At 46.8% G+C, this 15,210-nt stretch overlaps 1 protein-coding gene across 1 annotated transcript in view; it reads right to left on the reverse strand.

Annotated features, from left to right (window-relative positions):
- LOC307022734 (fibrocystin-L-like) overlaps positions 1–15,210 on the reverse strand; it is a gene marked incomplete at its 5' end in the record, with an annotated part of 63,884 nt that overhangs the window by 23,214 nt on the left and 25,460 nt on the right. Inside the window, 13 exons of the mRNA XM_079655626.1 lie at positions 399–1,428; positions 1,508–1,644; positions 2,552–2,793; positions 3,539–3,668; positions 4,174–4,383; positions 4,762–4,918; positions 5,033–5,189; positions 6,163–6,337; positions 6,824–6,973; positions 11,946–12,194; positions 12,640–13,612; positions 14,078–14,283; positions 14,397–14,570. Of these exons, the coding sequence (XP_079511752.1) occupies positions 399–1,428; positions 1,508–1,644; positions 2,552–2,793; positions 3,539–3,668; positions 4,174–4,383; positions 4,762–4,918; positions 5,033–5,189; positions 6,163–6,337; positions 6,824–6,973; positions 11,946–12,194; positions 12,640–13,612; positions 14,078–14,283; positions 14,397–14,570 (3,990 nt within the window). The remainder of the gene's footprint in view (positions 1–398; positions 1,429–1,507; positions 1,645–2,551; positions 2,794–3,538; positions 3,669–4,173; positions 4,384–4,761; positions 4,919–5,032; positions 5,190–6,162; positions 6,338–6,823; positions 6,974–11,945; positions 12,195–12,639; positions 13,613–14,077; positions 14,284–14,396; positions 14,571–15,210) is intronic.

Here is a 15,210-nt window from a genome sequence, read left to right on the forward strand (position 1 = left end):
TGCCTGTGCTGCAGCACCTCTTTTCACCCTCTGTCTGAAACCAGAGCCCAGTCTGCTCTGATTGGTGAGCTGGTTGGCTCTGTTGTGATTGGTTAGCAGCTTTTTTGCATTGTTACATGTAGTCTCTACTACTGTATATGGCTATACCATGGCTATACACGACGTATCAAAGGGACACAGTAAGCAGTCAGGGATATTTGTGCTTTAGAAATATATTATAATAACAATCCAATTGTTACTTTCGTATCATTAATAAATAACACATTAAATGAAAACTGTAATGGCGATCATTTCCAGATAAATCTTATGGATTGAGTGACTGATTAAAGGTGTAGTTAGTTAAATTAAAGACACATGGGCAATAGGTTGAAGACAGAAACAGTAAGAGATGACAGTACCTGTGAGGGAGCCGTCAATGTCCATCAGCTGTGCCTCGTGCTCCCACCTGAAGCCCACCTTGTTGGGTGAATTGAAGTACTTGATCCCAGCAAACTGGGCGGCCCAGCCTCCACAACGATCCAGGCACGTGCCGTCGATCCTGGCCACTCCGATGGCAGCGCACGAGCCCCTGTCGAAGTTAATGAACTTGGTGTTGAGGACACTCAGGCCATCGTCAAGTGGCGCGATGACCCCCCGGGTTGTGCAGTAGTCCTGTCCCAGTCCCAGCTCTTCCACGTGACCCACGATGGTGCAGTTAGACATCGTGGCCCCTCCTTCCTCGCCGAACCCGCTCACGGCCCATCGAAGGACGCGCTTTGCTTCGATACCGGCTTTCTCGTTGTTCACCATGATGAACTCGTGGAACTGCACTGAGCCCACGTTGACCCACTCGGCACCTTTCTCGCAGTTCCAGGTGGTGAGGCCTCGGAACACGGCGGGCTCGGGGGTTGAGGAGCGGCAGCCTCCGTTCTTCATGGGGAAGTAGTCGGTGAAGATCCAGATGCCGAACCAGCCCTGGGAGTGCACGGTGTTGTTGTAAAACTCACCCAGAGGAACCCTCTTCTGGCAGATGCTGCTGTCGTAGGACGGGCCATCAGGGTGTTCATGCATGCGGTACCAGAACCCGAAGTGGGTGCCCCCCGCTGCGGCGTTGTGGCGGATGATGTTGTTGGGGTTAGTGACCCAGTAGGCGGCGGGGGTGACGTCGTCGTTCAGCAGGCTGGTGCTCTGTTTCACAAACACAGCCAGGTTGTACTGTAGGACGTTCCCCGTCTCTATGCCGTCCTCGATGAAGAAGGCGCCGCCCATGATGTCGTAGATGACGTTGTGCTCCACCAGCAGGTTGTGGGTGTTGTGGATGGTGACGGCCCTGTTGAAGGTCTGATGGATGGAGCAACCCCGCACATAGGACTTGAATTTGATGTCTCCCATCAGATGCCAGTGGATGGGGTAACGCCCCAGCCTGAAGGCCTGTCCTGCATGGTAGATCTGAGGAAGACCAACATTTTGGTGTGAGGATGAGGAGAACAAATGCTGTAAACAAATAAAGAAGTTGAAATCATCTCACCTCAACATATTCCAGTCGGCCGATTGCCAGATCCTGTCCCGGAGTGGCTGCGTGAAACATGATGGCCGCTCCAAACTGATCGCTGCCCGTCTCCTCTCCGAATCGCCCTTGGAAACAGGTTTGGGTGGCGAATTCACCTGTGGCAGGGACAGAAGGATGTTACTACTGCATATCCATATGCTGTATACGCAGAATTATGACACAAGCTCCACATTGATATCAAGTCAGCAGATTTTTTATTAAATTAGAAGCTACTATTTTGTTCTGATTTAAAAGGCTCTCCGTACTATTTATAATGAATTCCAACTTTGTTTTGTAGTTTGTCTTAACTTTAAATAATTATGTCGGTTTTACAAGCATAAATCTTTACATGATGTATGTTTTTTCTTATTGTTTTAATCATTTATTTGAAGTCACATAATATTAATATAACATGTTGCCCAATTGACTATTCAGTCTATTAAGTGATCCAAAAACTAACAAGCAATAAATACATAAATAATAAATAGAATTCGAGCTGATATTAATATTATTGGATGATGAAAACATAATTTTTTTATCATCAATTTATTTAAAATGTTAAAGGTGACCTATCATGCAAAATGCACTTTTGTACGTCTTTTATACATGAATATGTGTCCCCGGTGTTCCAGGGAACTCACCAAGTGTCAGAAAAAACAACCCTCTCTATTTTCCTCCATACCCAAATGTCTAAAAAAGGGACTGCAACGGATCTGATACAGACTGATCCAGATTTGAACACTTCTATAACGTCACAGAAGTGACGCTACGACTATTGGGCCAACTCCACCAATCAGGAGGAGACAGCCACGGACGGGCTAAAATGCATGATCTGTTTGGTATTTTGAAAAATAAAAAGTATAAATATGCCTTATTATGGTCCTACAGTATATTATTCAAATATAGCATGATAGGTCCACTTTAAATGAACTTTGCAGTTTGTTTCTGGATTTTAGCTGACTAAAGCTTTCTTAACTTGGATGCAGCTTTTAAAATTGAATAAGAAAATCTGAAACCCAGTACCTGTGTTGAAGCCAGCGGGGCAGGGTTTGATATCATCCTTCCATTCTTCATGTTGGGCGCCTCGTATCAAAATGTTCCTGGTGAGGAGCCCCACCTCGGCGCGGCCCTCAAACACCGTGCCGTCGGGCAGCGTGACGGACACCCCCAGGTGAGAGTACTCCAGCGCTTCGGTCAGAGTCAACGTCTTCCCGTCAGCAGACACAGCGGCGATTTTCCTCACCTCATTCTCTTTCTGGCTGTGCCTGGAAACAAAATGAATGATTTAGAGCTGCAGCTCCAAAATACTGTTTTATCTCTGCCAATGTAGATACAATTAAGCAGTGAATATGATTGGATCCTCACAAAGCTTTCAAAAGGTGATTCAATGTGTAAAGCTATCCACCTAACTCTTCTTATAGTATATTAAAGGGGCCCTATTATGCTCATTTTATTTTCTTATTTGTATTTTGTGCCTCTGCTGTGACATCATTCCATGCTTTAATGTTCAAAAAGCTCTTTATTGTTCTCATACTGTGATGCAGCTCCTCTTTTCACTCTCTGTCTGAAACCAGAGCGCAGTCTGCTCTGATTGGTTAGCTGTTCCGCTCTGTTGTGATTGGTCAATAGCTTAGAGATGTGTTTGAAATCTCCCCCCTTAGCATATCACGTACAATGTGTTTGAGCGCTAATAAAGCGCAAGTGTTACACGTATATATATAAAGGTGTTACATAGCGATCACTTTGAGATCATGTTGTCCAGTCTATCTCACCAGCTAGCTGTCACTGCAGTTTGGCTCTTACTTTCTGTCATTTTGTACCAAAATTACACATTTCTATTGCATAATTGCATCATTTTTTTGAATGGTCAGCTAAGAAGACAAAAGTCAGATTTTTCTTTTAACTCAACTTTGATCAAATATGTAGTTACTGTGTTTTGACCTTTTAAAAGAAGTGTCTTCCATAAAAAAAAAAGGTTTTCTGCTTTGACACTGGAGTTTGAGACTGTACCTGTCTCCGGTTGAGGCGATGACAATTTCGTCTCCAACATTCCATGTGACCCCCTTCATGAGAGTCAGTGAGTCGGAGCCTGCGCTCGCCGTCTGCGCCAAATGGGTCCAAGTGACAGGAACAGGAATACCTGGAGAAACAGGTTGTCAACAAAGACTTGCATCTGAGGGGGGGGGTGGGGGGGTCCATCCAATAATAACTTCTTCTCCTCCAGGACACGCGACTCAAATGACTCTGTCAGCTTACTTACATGTAATCAGGGGGTTTTCAGATATTGGAGTGAGGACATTTCTGTTCAAAGTTGTTTAAGTTAGATGACTACGATTCAGTGTTGGAATTAAAAAATATGCCTTTAAAAGTAAAAAATAGTATTTAAATAAAAATACTAAAGTTGTTCTACTAGCAACCTATGTAGTAACAAAAGTAAAAAATAAAAAAAACTTGGTAAGCCAAACGACCCATTTCCTAGTGATGTATGAACATACGTTTATTATATTATCCCTGATGCATTAATGTGTGAATGGATTGATGTGGAGCTGATTTTTACTACACTAAACGGGTGTTAACGGGTGTAGCAGACAGAAATGATGTTGATCCTCTCGTCATTTTGAATGTGTTCCTGTGTGTGTTCATACCATTCAAGTCCAGAACTCCCTCTCTGACACCCAACGTCTTGGTTCCATAGATAGGAAGTTCAGGTGAGCGCAGGTTTCCATGGAGCGTGATTATGGCTTTGTGCTGGAAGGGCGCCCCCTTCTGGCCGATCTGAAGACGTCCGCCATCTGTGATCAGGATGTTTTCAGCCTGCAGCTCAATGTCTGCTTCATCAAATACCAAAGTCCCTCCTGAGCACAAAGAAACACACACATTACAGTGTTTGTGAAGTGTGAGTGTAAGTTTATATATATTTTAGATTAATAAAAAATGATATTGCCAGTATATCAGTTGTCTCCATACAAAACTGAATTCAGAAAAATGCTTGCTTGTGTCTTAGAAAAAATCAACACCTTCCCTACGAACCTTTACGACAAAAATAAATAAATATATAAATTATATTTCCCTTCCTAAAATAGTTTCAGAAAAGACATGAAAATAACAAAAAGACACTAAAAGCAAGAAAGGAAAATAAATTTGCCTCAAAAAAATTATATTTATCATTACATATAAATAACGTCCATACATAAACACAGCCAAAACACCTGTGAAAATGCACTTTTTTGTACCTTGGATGAGGAGCATTTTCAGCACAGGGGTGCTGGTGTCCAGCAGGATGAACTGGCCTTTAGTGATGACGGCAAACGAGCCCCTCTCGGGGGGAGACAGACCGCCCCACGTGAACCTGGACGACCACAAGTCAATGTAGAAGAAATCTGCATTATCCTGAAGAAAGAGACAAGTACTGGATTAACACAAACATGTACAAAAAAAGATCTGAAATCAGTGTCATTATGTAAAACACTGTGTTGTGATTTATCTCAGGGGGTGGTCCCTCACCATCTGGGCGATGCCTCGGTCTGCGATGCTGACTCGGACCTTGGCTTCCTGAGAGCGCTGCTGAGAGTTGGTCACACAGATGATGTGTGTGTTGTTGGCGGACTGAACGTCACACACAGAGCCTGCGATGGTCACGTTCACATCACCCATGTCGGCGCTGTAAGGTGATGATCAATTATTAAAATATAAAGCTTATATTTGACATTGTATTGTGACATACAAATATTATTGACTTTATGTATAGAATTAAATAAATATAGTACAATATATAAGGTACACGTTACAATTACTCTACTGACTTACACATAATAAACCTCTTTATTATAATGTAATAAATCAGATAAATCCTGTACATTTCATTTTTGTATCATTTTTATAAATGATTATAAAATACAGTAACATGATATTCAAGAATAATATCAGCTATATATTAAAATACAAATATTATCTTACTTTAAAATACCATATCATACTACAAAAAGATAGTATACATTAATATATTATAATATAAAATAGTATAACTGATATTATCTTGTTTGAGTTGAGTAAATTATACTATATTGCATTATATTAATTAGATAAATAATATAATCTTATATATTCTAATTATATAGAATAGAAGAGAAGACATCAAATAAACTGTATTATACATTTACATTGCCTTCAAATAATACATATCTATAACAAACTGTTGATAAACTCATTTTTATTATATTCATATGATGTTAAGGTATATGAGAGTATTGAGGTATGCTATGTTTAATAATGCTATGTTATTGTATCATTTGTTGTATCTTAATAAAGAAACCTTTAGAAATACATATGAAATCTTATTTAAAATATAAACATATAATAATATATATATACGGTTGTCTACTATTTATAATAAGGTGTTTATATATAATTAACTGTACAGTAAATCTTTATTATTGGTATTTTGCATAATGTATTTATGTGAAAATGCTACTAAAAATTAAAATATAATGTTTTACGTGTCAAAAGTCAGACATTCAAGTCAGGTGATAAACCGATGAAAGCACAGACTTGGTGCCATGTAAAAGAGATGTTGTGTAAGTTGAGTGCTTTGTTCTGAACCAGAGGAGCGTATCTGGGTGTGGCCCTCTGTTCACCTGAAGCCGGAGCCGCTGATGGTGAGCCGGGTGCCTCCAGCGGTGCCTCCTCTGCGTGGAGAAACCTCAGAGATCACCGGAGTCAGTTTAGATTTATACGTGTAGCCATTTACTATGTCGACATCATCCAGCTGGTTGACGACAGCCACCACGCACGCCACCTCCGACTGATTACCTGAGAGCAGACAGCGTGTCAAACACACAGTACAACAACAACAAAAGGACAGCGGGAATCCAGATGCATGCTCAGAGATAACATATGTCTCATCTTCCTTAACAAGTTATTGTGACATTTGACATGTCATGTTCTCCTGCCATGAAAGGCTGTGGGCATTCCTCAGCCTGTCTCCATTAGAGCGTTTAGAGATCACCTTTGACAGGTTAAAGACTGCTTTGACATAATGAAACTAACTAAAATGATCATTAGCGTGGACAGATTCTTGGAAAAGCCCTTAACCTTTACTAAAACGGTGGATTAGAATAAGTAGAATACAACAGTTTTTTCCGGATGTGCAAGAATGTAAGATACTGGATATTGTGCTTCCCGTAATAATACCGGTAGTAGGCTACAATAAATAAATTAGAAAAAACGATGTGTATCTCTGTGTTGTCTTTGAACCTCTGTGGATAATCCAGGTGAAATACAGTCAGCTCAACTCACTCTTGATGGATGGGGACATGCAGTAGAGGCGGGACGATGTGGACATGTCTCTGTGGACGTCACACGCCTCCCCGCAGATCGTCACCGTGGAGACATCCGGGTCAAAGCCTGAACCCTGCACCACCAGCACAGCGCCGCCACCAAAACTGCCTGCATCACAGAGGAGGGAGAAATGACGTGTTCAGTAAGAAAGTATTGATATTGATATGGTGCAGCAAATGAAAGCAAAAAAGAATAAAGCTATTAAATATAAGTGCCAATAGAGGGAGTGCTGTAAAAGCATCAGCAAGCCTATTGATTGATTAAATACAATGCAGTGTGGTGACTCTAGTTAACCATAATTCACTTTTGGGTCACAGTTCCTACACAGACCTGGTTTAGCGTAACACCGGAGATATAGGTTGCCAAGCTAGAGCTAGCAACGCACTCTAACTTGACTCTCCTCACTGAGTACATGTCTGATACTACTATTGCTTGATGGAAAATAAAGAGTGGAAATCCCTTTTAAATACTCCGCCTCCGACTCCTTCTTACCGGCACTACACTGGTGACCCTGAGTTTTTCGAGATAGTTTCCGGAAAAAATGTGAACATGGCTGAACGATATGTTTTCGTTAAGCTGCCGGAGTTTTGGGAGCATGCCGCATAGGCATGGTTTGCACACATGGAGGCTCACTTCACTTGCAAGCATCTCCACGACGAAGATCTGAGATATTACCACGTGGTGGCTTCGCTGGGGGTTTCTACTTCAGCCAGCTTAGTGGGTTTCATCGCAGCACCCCCAAGCCTCGGCAAATACGAGGCTATCAAGGCTCTTCTCCTGAAGACATTTGGTTTATCGACGAGAGAAAGAGCCTGCCAAATTCTGGACATTCAGGGCCTCGGAGATGGCAAGCCATCTCAGTTAATGGAGAAGATGCTAAGCCTGCTAGGAGGGGAAGATACCCAGATTTTGTTCATGGAGATGTATCTTCAACACTTACCTCTCCGGGTCCAGACAGCGTTGGCCAAGACATCCATCACGGAGCCCTGCGCGCTGGCCGGAGAAGCGGACCGTTTCTTCCTGGCTTCACGACAGTCTGGTGCGGAGGCGTTGGCTGTGGCGCACAGCGGCCCTTCTGCGGGCAACAAAGCATGGCGGAGGCCGGACACAGCAACGCCAAGTCGGCGAGGGGATACCGGTGAGTGCTACGTTTCGGGACGATGGCAAAGAGGTGCATCGCTCCATGCAGCTACAAGCCTCCGGGAAACGGGGGTGCCGACGCTCAGCAGTGCCTCTGAGCGTCGGCGGCACGGGCAGGCTCTTTTTCGTCAAAGACGGTGTTTCAGGGAGCCTGTTTCTGTGCGACACGGGCGCGCAGCGGAGTGTGGTTCCCGCGTCGAGAGAAGACATCACTCGAGGTGGGCACGGCCCACGGCTAACAACGGGCCAATTCGCACGTACGGATTACGGCTTATGTGTTTGTGCATCGGTGGACAGCGTTTCAGCTGGGAGTTTGTAACAGCGGACATTTCTTTTCCTCTTCTTGGGGCGGACTTTTTGTGTGGTCATGGGCTGTTGGTGGACATTAAAAATAAACGTTTAGTGGATGCCTTAACGTTTTCTTCTCTCGTGTGCACACTCGGCAGCGCAGCGTACGACGGGCTGTCAGGCTCGCTGTCGGGGGAGGACATTTTTCTCAGACTTTTGGCCGAGTTTCCTGATCTGTCGCTGCCCACTTTCTCCGCGCTCACCACCAAACGTGGCTTGCAGCACCCCGTCACCACCGAGGGGCCTCCAGTCTACGCCAGGGCCTGACGGTTGAACCCTTCTAAGCTAACCGTAGCGAGGGCGGAATTCGCAACCATGGAACGCCTGGGCATAGTCCGCCCATGGGCCTCTCCTCTGCACGTCGTGCCCAAGCCGAACGGCGGTTTCCGCCCGTGCGGGGATTACCGCCAACTCAACGATGCCACTACACCTGACCGCTACCCGGTGCCGCACATACAGGAATTTTCAGCGCATCTGGCCGGCACGAAGGTTTTCTCCAAGGTGGACCTGGTGCGTGGATACCACCAGGTGCCCATGCACCCCCTGGACATTTCCAAAATGGCAGTAATAACGCCTTTTGGACTCTTTGAGTTCCTGCGGATGCTTTTGGGCTCAAGAATGCCGCCCAGACGTTCCAGCGCCTGATGGATTCGGTGCTGCGGGACCTGCCGTTCGTGTTCGTGTACTTGGACGACATCCTCGTCGCCAGCGTTTCAGTGGAGGAGCACCTGTCTCACCTCCGGGCCCTGTTCACGCGGCTCAGCGAACATGGATTGATCATCAACCCTGCAAAGTGCCAGTTCGGGGTGTCGGACATTAACTTCCTCGGGCACCGCGTCACCAAGGACGGTGCAACACCCCTGCCGGCAAAGGTGGAGGCTGTTGCGGCTTTTCCTCGCCCGCTTACAGGTCGGTCACTGCGTGAGTTCCTGGGGATGGTGACTTTCTACCACCGTTTCATCCCCCGGGCCTCCCACATCATGCGGCCATTGTATGAGGCTCTGAAAGGCAAGACCCCCGTTCAGGCGATCGACTGGACATCAGAGGCGGAAGTCACTTTCACTGAAGTTAAGACCGCGCTGGCTCAAGCGGCTTTGCTGGCACACCCTTCATCCACGGCTCCCATCTCCATCACTACGGATGCTTCGGACTACGCAGCCGGCGCGGTGCATGAACAGTGGCTGGACGGAGCTTGGCAACCGCTCGCCTTTTTCAGCAGGCAGCTGACGCCGAGGGAACGCAAGTACAGCGCTTTTGACCTGGAGCTCCTGGGTCTTTATTTGGCTGTGCGGCACTTCCGTTTTCTGTTGGAAGGCCGTGAGTTCACAGCGTTTGTAGACCACAAACCGCTCACCTTCGCCATGTCAAAGGTGGCGGAGCCTTGGTCGGCACGTCAGCAGCGGCAGCTCTCCTACATTTCGGAGTTTACCACATACATTAAACACGTGGCTGGCAAGTCGAACTTGGATGTCGATTGCCTCTCCAGGGTCGTCATCGGAGCCGTCCAGCTGGGCCTGGATTATGCTCGTATGGCGGCGGACCAGGTCACCGACTCCGGCGCCCAGAGTCTGAAGACAGAGTGCGCTGGGCTGCGCCTGGAGGACGTGGTGTTCGGCGACGCGAGCATCACCCTTCTGTGCAATGTCTCTACGGGCCTGTCACGACCGGTCGTCCCCGCCAACTGGAGGCGTCCTGTCTTCGAGGCGGTGCACGGCTTGTCTCATCCTGGCGTTAAACCTTCGGTGCGCTTGGTGGCCGCGAAGTTTGTCTGGCGTGGGCTGAAAAAGGATGTAAGAGCTTGGGCTGGGGGGTGCGTGGCTTGTCAATGCGCTAAGGTGCACCGCCACACGAAGGCCCCTTTGGAGCGGTTCCTAGTGCCAGAGAGGAGGTTTGATCATGTTAACATCGACCTGGTAGGTCCGTTGCCCTCCTCTCAGGGTTTTTCCTACATCCTCACCATGGTGGATAGGACGACCCGCTGGCCGGAGGCGGTTCCTCTTGTGTCGACTTCAGCCGCTGACGTGGCTAGGGCTTTTATCGCAACGTGGGTGTGTCGTTTTGGCACCCCGTCAGCCATTTCCTCGGACAGGGGCTCACAGTTCACTTCAGGGCTCTGGGGCTCGGTTGCAGACAGTTTGGGGGTCAAACTGCACAGGACTACCGCTTACCACCCCCAGGCTAACGGCCTCTGCGAGCGCTTCCATCGCTCCATGAAGGCGGCGCTCAAGGCCGGCCTTACGGACGTTAACTGGGTCGACAAGCTGCCCTGGGTGATGTTGGGCCTGAGGACTGCGCCTAAGGAGGATCTGCAGTGCTCCACGGCGGAGATGGTTTACGGTCAACCCCTGAGAGTCCCAGGGGAATTCCTACCCAAGGCATCAGTTCCTTGGTCTCCTACAGCTCAACGGGTTTTCCTGCAAGATGCGGCGGAGGCTTTCGTTCCGGTTCCGACTTCTCAGCTACGCTCGGCTGGGCACGTTTTCATCCGCCACGACGCGCACAGGGCCCCCCTACAGCCCCCTTACGATGGGCCTTTCCGGGTTTTGGAGCAGGGGGACAAGCACCTGGTGGTCGACATGGGTGGCAAGGCGGAGACCGTCTCGGTGGACCGAGTTAAGGCTGCTCATTTGGACTTGAAGCAGCCGGTGGTGTTGGCCCGTCCACCACGACGGGGTCGCCCCCCGTCTTCGATTCCCGCTACGGTTTTGAGTCCTGTGGTCCCGGTTCCCACTTTGCCGGGAACCGCACTTTCAGAGGTTGTTTTGCCTGCCCCCATACTCAGGAGTAGAGGGGGTCGGCGTGTTGTTCCTCCCCGCCGCACGGACTTTGTTTATCTGTGAATTCTGGGGGGGCTTGTGTGGTGACTCTAGTTAACTGAGTTAACCATTCACTTTTGGGTCACAGTTCCTACACGGACCTGGTTTAGCGTAACACCGGAGATATAGGTTGCCAAGCTACTGTAGAGCTAGCAACGCACTCTAACTTGACTCTCCTCACTGAGTACATGTCTGATACTACTATTGCTTGATGGAAAATAAAGAGTGGAAATCCCTTTTAAATACTCCGCCTCCGACTCCTTCTTACCGGCACTACAGTAGCCTGATTGAGGCAGTACAAGTCAAATGTATGTGTATATCTGAAATAAGGAAGACTTTCTTTTGGTGGTTTATGTATGTATTCGAGAGTGACAATAGTATTTGATATTTCTGTGAATATTAGGAAAGTAAAGCCGTCATTTTGTCGGTTCAGAATGGCTTTAGATGGTCTGATAGCAGCAACAAAAAACATGTTTTATATATTAACTTGTGTATGTCTACAAGTGACGTTTGTTCTTGGTCTTTAACATTTCTTAATTGATGCTCTATTTGATTTTATATTGTTGTGTATTAACAAGTAGAAGCCTTTTTTCCCCCTCAAGACCTGTTGAGATCAACAATGTCTTTTACACAGGTGACCTGGCCAAAACAGTAGCCATATAGGACGTAGCCATATAGGACGTATACATTTTTTTGCTTTTGATACTGTATATTTTGTGTTTGTGACTGTGAATATAAAGTATAATGTAGAAATGAAGACACAGCCTCTGTCTTACCCTCGTTGGGCTGCACGCTGCTCAGGGTCAGCTCATACGTGAACATGACACTAGACTGGGCGAGACCCTTGACCTGGTGGAGCAGCACCACGGGGTACGGCCCCCCCGGGTTGTCTCCTGCAGTGCACTGCACCTGGGAGTCAGAGATCGTGGACACCACACAGGGGACGTGGTTCATGGTGACGGAGACGAGCTGAGAGTCGCTGCCAAACCCTGAACCTGTCAGGGTGAGCACCGCACCGCTCGGCCCTGTGGGAAATAACGGAGGAGAGAAGGAGTTACTGAGAGGACGCACACATGATGGGATGGAGCAAAATATGAACATAATACACTGAATCATATACATGTAGAGGCTTTGGCTTTATTCAGACAAACAGACAGCTTTTGTTGACCATATCCACTGATGTATGGGTAAATTGTAACTTGCAAATAAAAATGTTGACGCGTTAAAATTGTGCACTTTTTTAGAATTAATCTATGTACAGTTTATTCTGTTGTTCCGGTAACAAAATGTGCAACTACTGTCCTAGTGTTATTCATTTGATGTTTTTGGTACATCGAATCGCAAGGCTTGGCTCTTACATCTTTTTAATTTTCATGTTACGTTTTATTTTTAAATCAACAAATAAATGCCTTCATCAACAGCTAAAAAGCTGCTACCTTGACTCTAGCATATAGAGACCAGCATACTGACCAGTGGTGGGGCTGATGGAGCTGATGACAGGAGTGTATGCGGTGGAGTAGGTGAAGTTGAGAGGAGGATACTGCACGGAGAAGACCTGAATGTCGGCAGTCACCAGCCCCTCGCTGTGAGGGGGGGTCAGGCAGCGCAGCAGCCCAGCTGTCACCTCCTGGATCTCACAGGGTGCACCCCCCACCGTCACGCTTGTGTTCCCCGGAGCGAAGCCGTTTCCTGTAAACACCAGAGGGGTTCCTCCTGCCAGGCTGCCCTCCACAGGGACCAGGCCGCTCTGGGCGCTGCTGCTCAGGGTGAGGGACCCCGATGCGAGGCCTTTGCTTCTCACAATCACTCTGAGGGGGTGGTCACCCGCAGGCAGGGAGGCCACCATCAGCGTGATGTTGCCTTCACTCACATCTGTGACTTCCAGCTCTGAGGTGCCGGCAAACACTGCCACGTCCCCCACACTGCTGCCAAACCCTGAGCCGGAGATGGTGACAGTGATGAGAGCGCTGATGGTGTCGGGGAAAACACTGACAACCGCTGGAGTGACGGAGGAGGAGTAGGTGAAGGAGCAGCTGGAGTGACAGGAGCTTTGGATCCGGCCCAGGTTGAAGACCACATTCCCGGTGTGAGGCTGAGAAGGAGAGGTGTCGCAGGTGATGGAGGTGTCGGTGACTGACAGCAGGGAGCATGGCTCGCTGGCTACGGTAACGTCTCCTCCAGAGAAGCCGGAGCCGTGGATAAGGAGGCGTGTGAAGCCGGTGGGGCTGCCGGTGTCAGGAGAGATGGAGTCGACCACGGGAAGCACCACGAAGCGGCGGTGGAGCTCGCTCTGGATGGCCATGATGGCGCTGCCCAGGTTGTTGACTCTGACGGCGACGGGGTGAGGCACGCCGATGGAGAGGCCGCTCAGGCTGCTGAGCTGACAGCTGATCTCTGAGAAAGAGCTGTTCATGACCTCACAGGGCTGACCCCCCACTGTCACCTGCACACAAAAATATTACTTTTATAAAGACTGACAACAACACAAAGACTAAAGATGAATCATCTGGGAAAGGAAGTTACTATAGTATTTGCTAAAATCTTGTGCTTTATAATTGTTGTGTAATAGAGATTGTGTCTACCTGCCCAGAGACTGCTGATGGAAATTAATCAAATTCATTGAGACTTGTTATCTTCTTTAAAAAATATGATTTCACAACTAAATCATTAGAGTGTTGTTGCACTTGAACAACAGGTCTTCAGCAACAATTCAGTGAAGGTTAAAAGACACAATAATCAGCAGATATCAATGTATAACAGACATTCTTATTATATCTATTTAATTCCCATTCAAATCATAAAGCAGGAAAACCTGAAAAAAAGCAGCAATAGGAATCTCTGTTACTCAACATTTCAATATATTTAAAATCAGATCCCTCTAGTCATGAGCCATAGAGAAGATGCTAACCTCATTAGCGCAGGCGATGTCGCTGAAGCCTTCGCCCTGAATGCTGATGATCTGGTGGTAGGTGCCCTGGTTAGGGGAGATGGAGTAGACAGCGGGGGTGGAGCAGGCGGACACGATGTAGGAGAGGCCGATGGAGGTGTCGTTGATCTGGGGGCACTGTGGGGAGGCCACGCACTGCTGGGCTTCTCTGGAGACACGGCGAGAACCTGGAGGAGACATTAAAATCCATTGGTCAGATGGAAGCTTATCTTTGGATCTAACCCTGTTTTATGAGTTTTTGTCAAAAATATGTATTGGTCTTCATGAAATTATTTTGTACCTCCTGTTACGTGTCTGGCCTCGATGCCTCCCACGCTGACGGAGACCGTGCTGCTCTTCTTCGGACGAGACTCCACCTTCACCACTCCCTGCAGTCTGATGGAGTTAGAGCCATCGATGTAGCCACTGCTGTAGTAATACACACCAGGAGCAGTGAAGCGGTAGCTGAAAGACCCTGAGAGGGGCAACAGAGGGAGGGATGGTCAATAAGGGACATCAAATCATACAGTCCTCCTAGAAGATTAAACATCAGAATCAGAATACATAATTTATCCTGGGGTAAAAGGGGTTTCGTGACAGTGGCTCCATTTTGAATGAAAAAGATAAAAATGTAAGAAGTTAGAGTAAGAATGTGCAATAAAACGATAACATAAAACTTGATAAATATTTGTATAAAAACATAAGAATTTGAAGTAAACGTGCAATACAAATATACCAAATAAAAATATGTATATTATCATAGGAAGTTAAAGAAAAGTGTGCACATTTAACTACAATATATAAGATGCATATTACAATGTTTACAGTAGTGTATTTATATTAACATTTTAAAGGGTTTGGCTTCTGATGGTGAAGTAAGTCCTTGTGCCAGACATGGTGTGCATTTGTCTATCACGCATAGTAAAAGGTGTGACTCATCACAGAAACATTGCAGACAGTTAATGGAGAAAACCACCTTGTTGTTGGAAATATATTTTTCTTTAGGTGAGATTATGTTGATAGATTTTAAGTGCAGCTGCAGCAGAACTGATGGGAAATGAACAAGAGCTGAATCATAGACAACGTTTTCTTATTCCACTGACATGGACCATAAT

The sequence above is a fragment of the Notothenia rossii genome (assembly GCF_949606895.1).
Source record: "Notothenia rossii genome assembly, chromosome: 10".
Classification (NCBI taxonomy): Eukaryota; Metazoa; Chordata; class Actinopteri; order Perciformes; family Nototheniidae; genus Notothenia; species Notothenia rossii.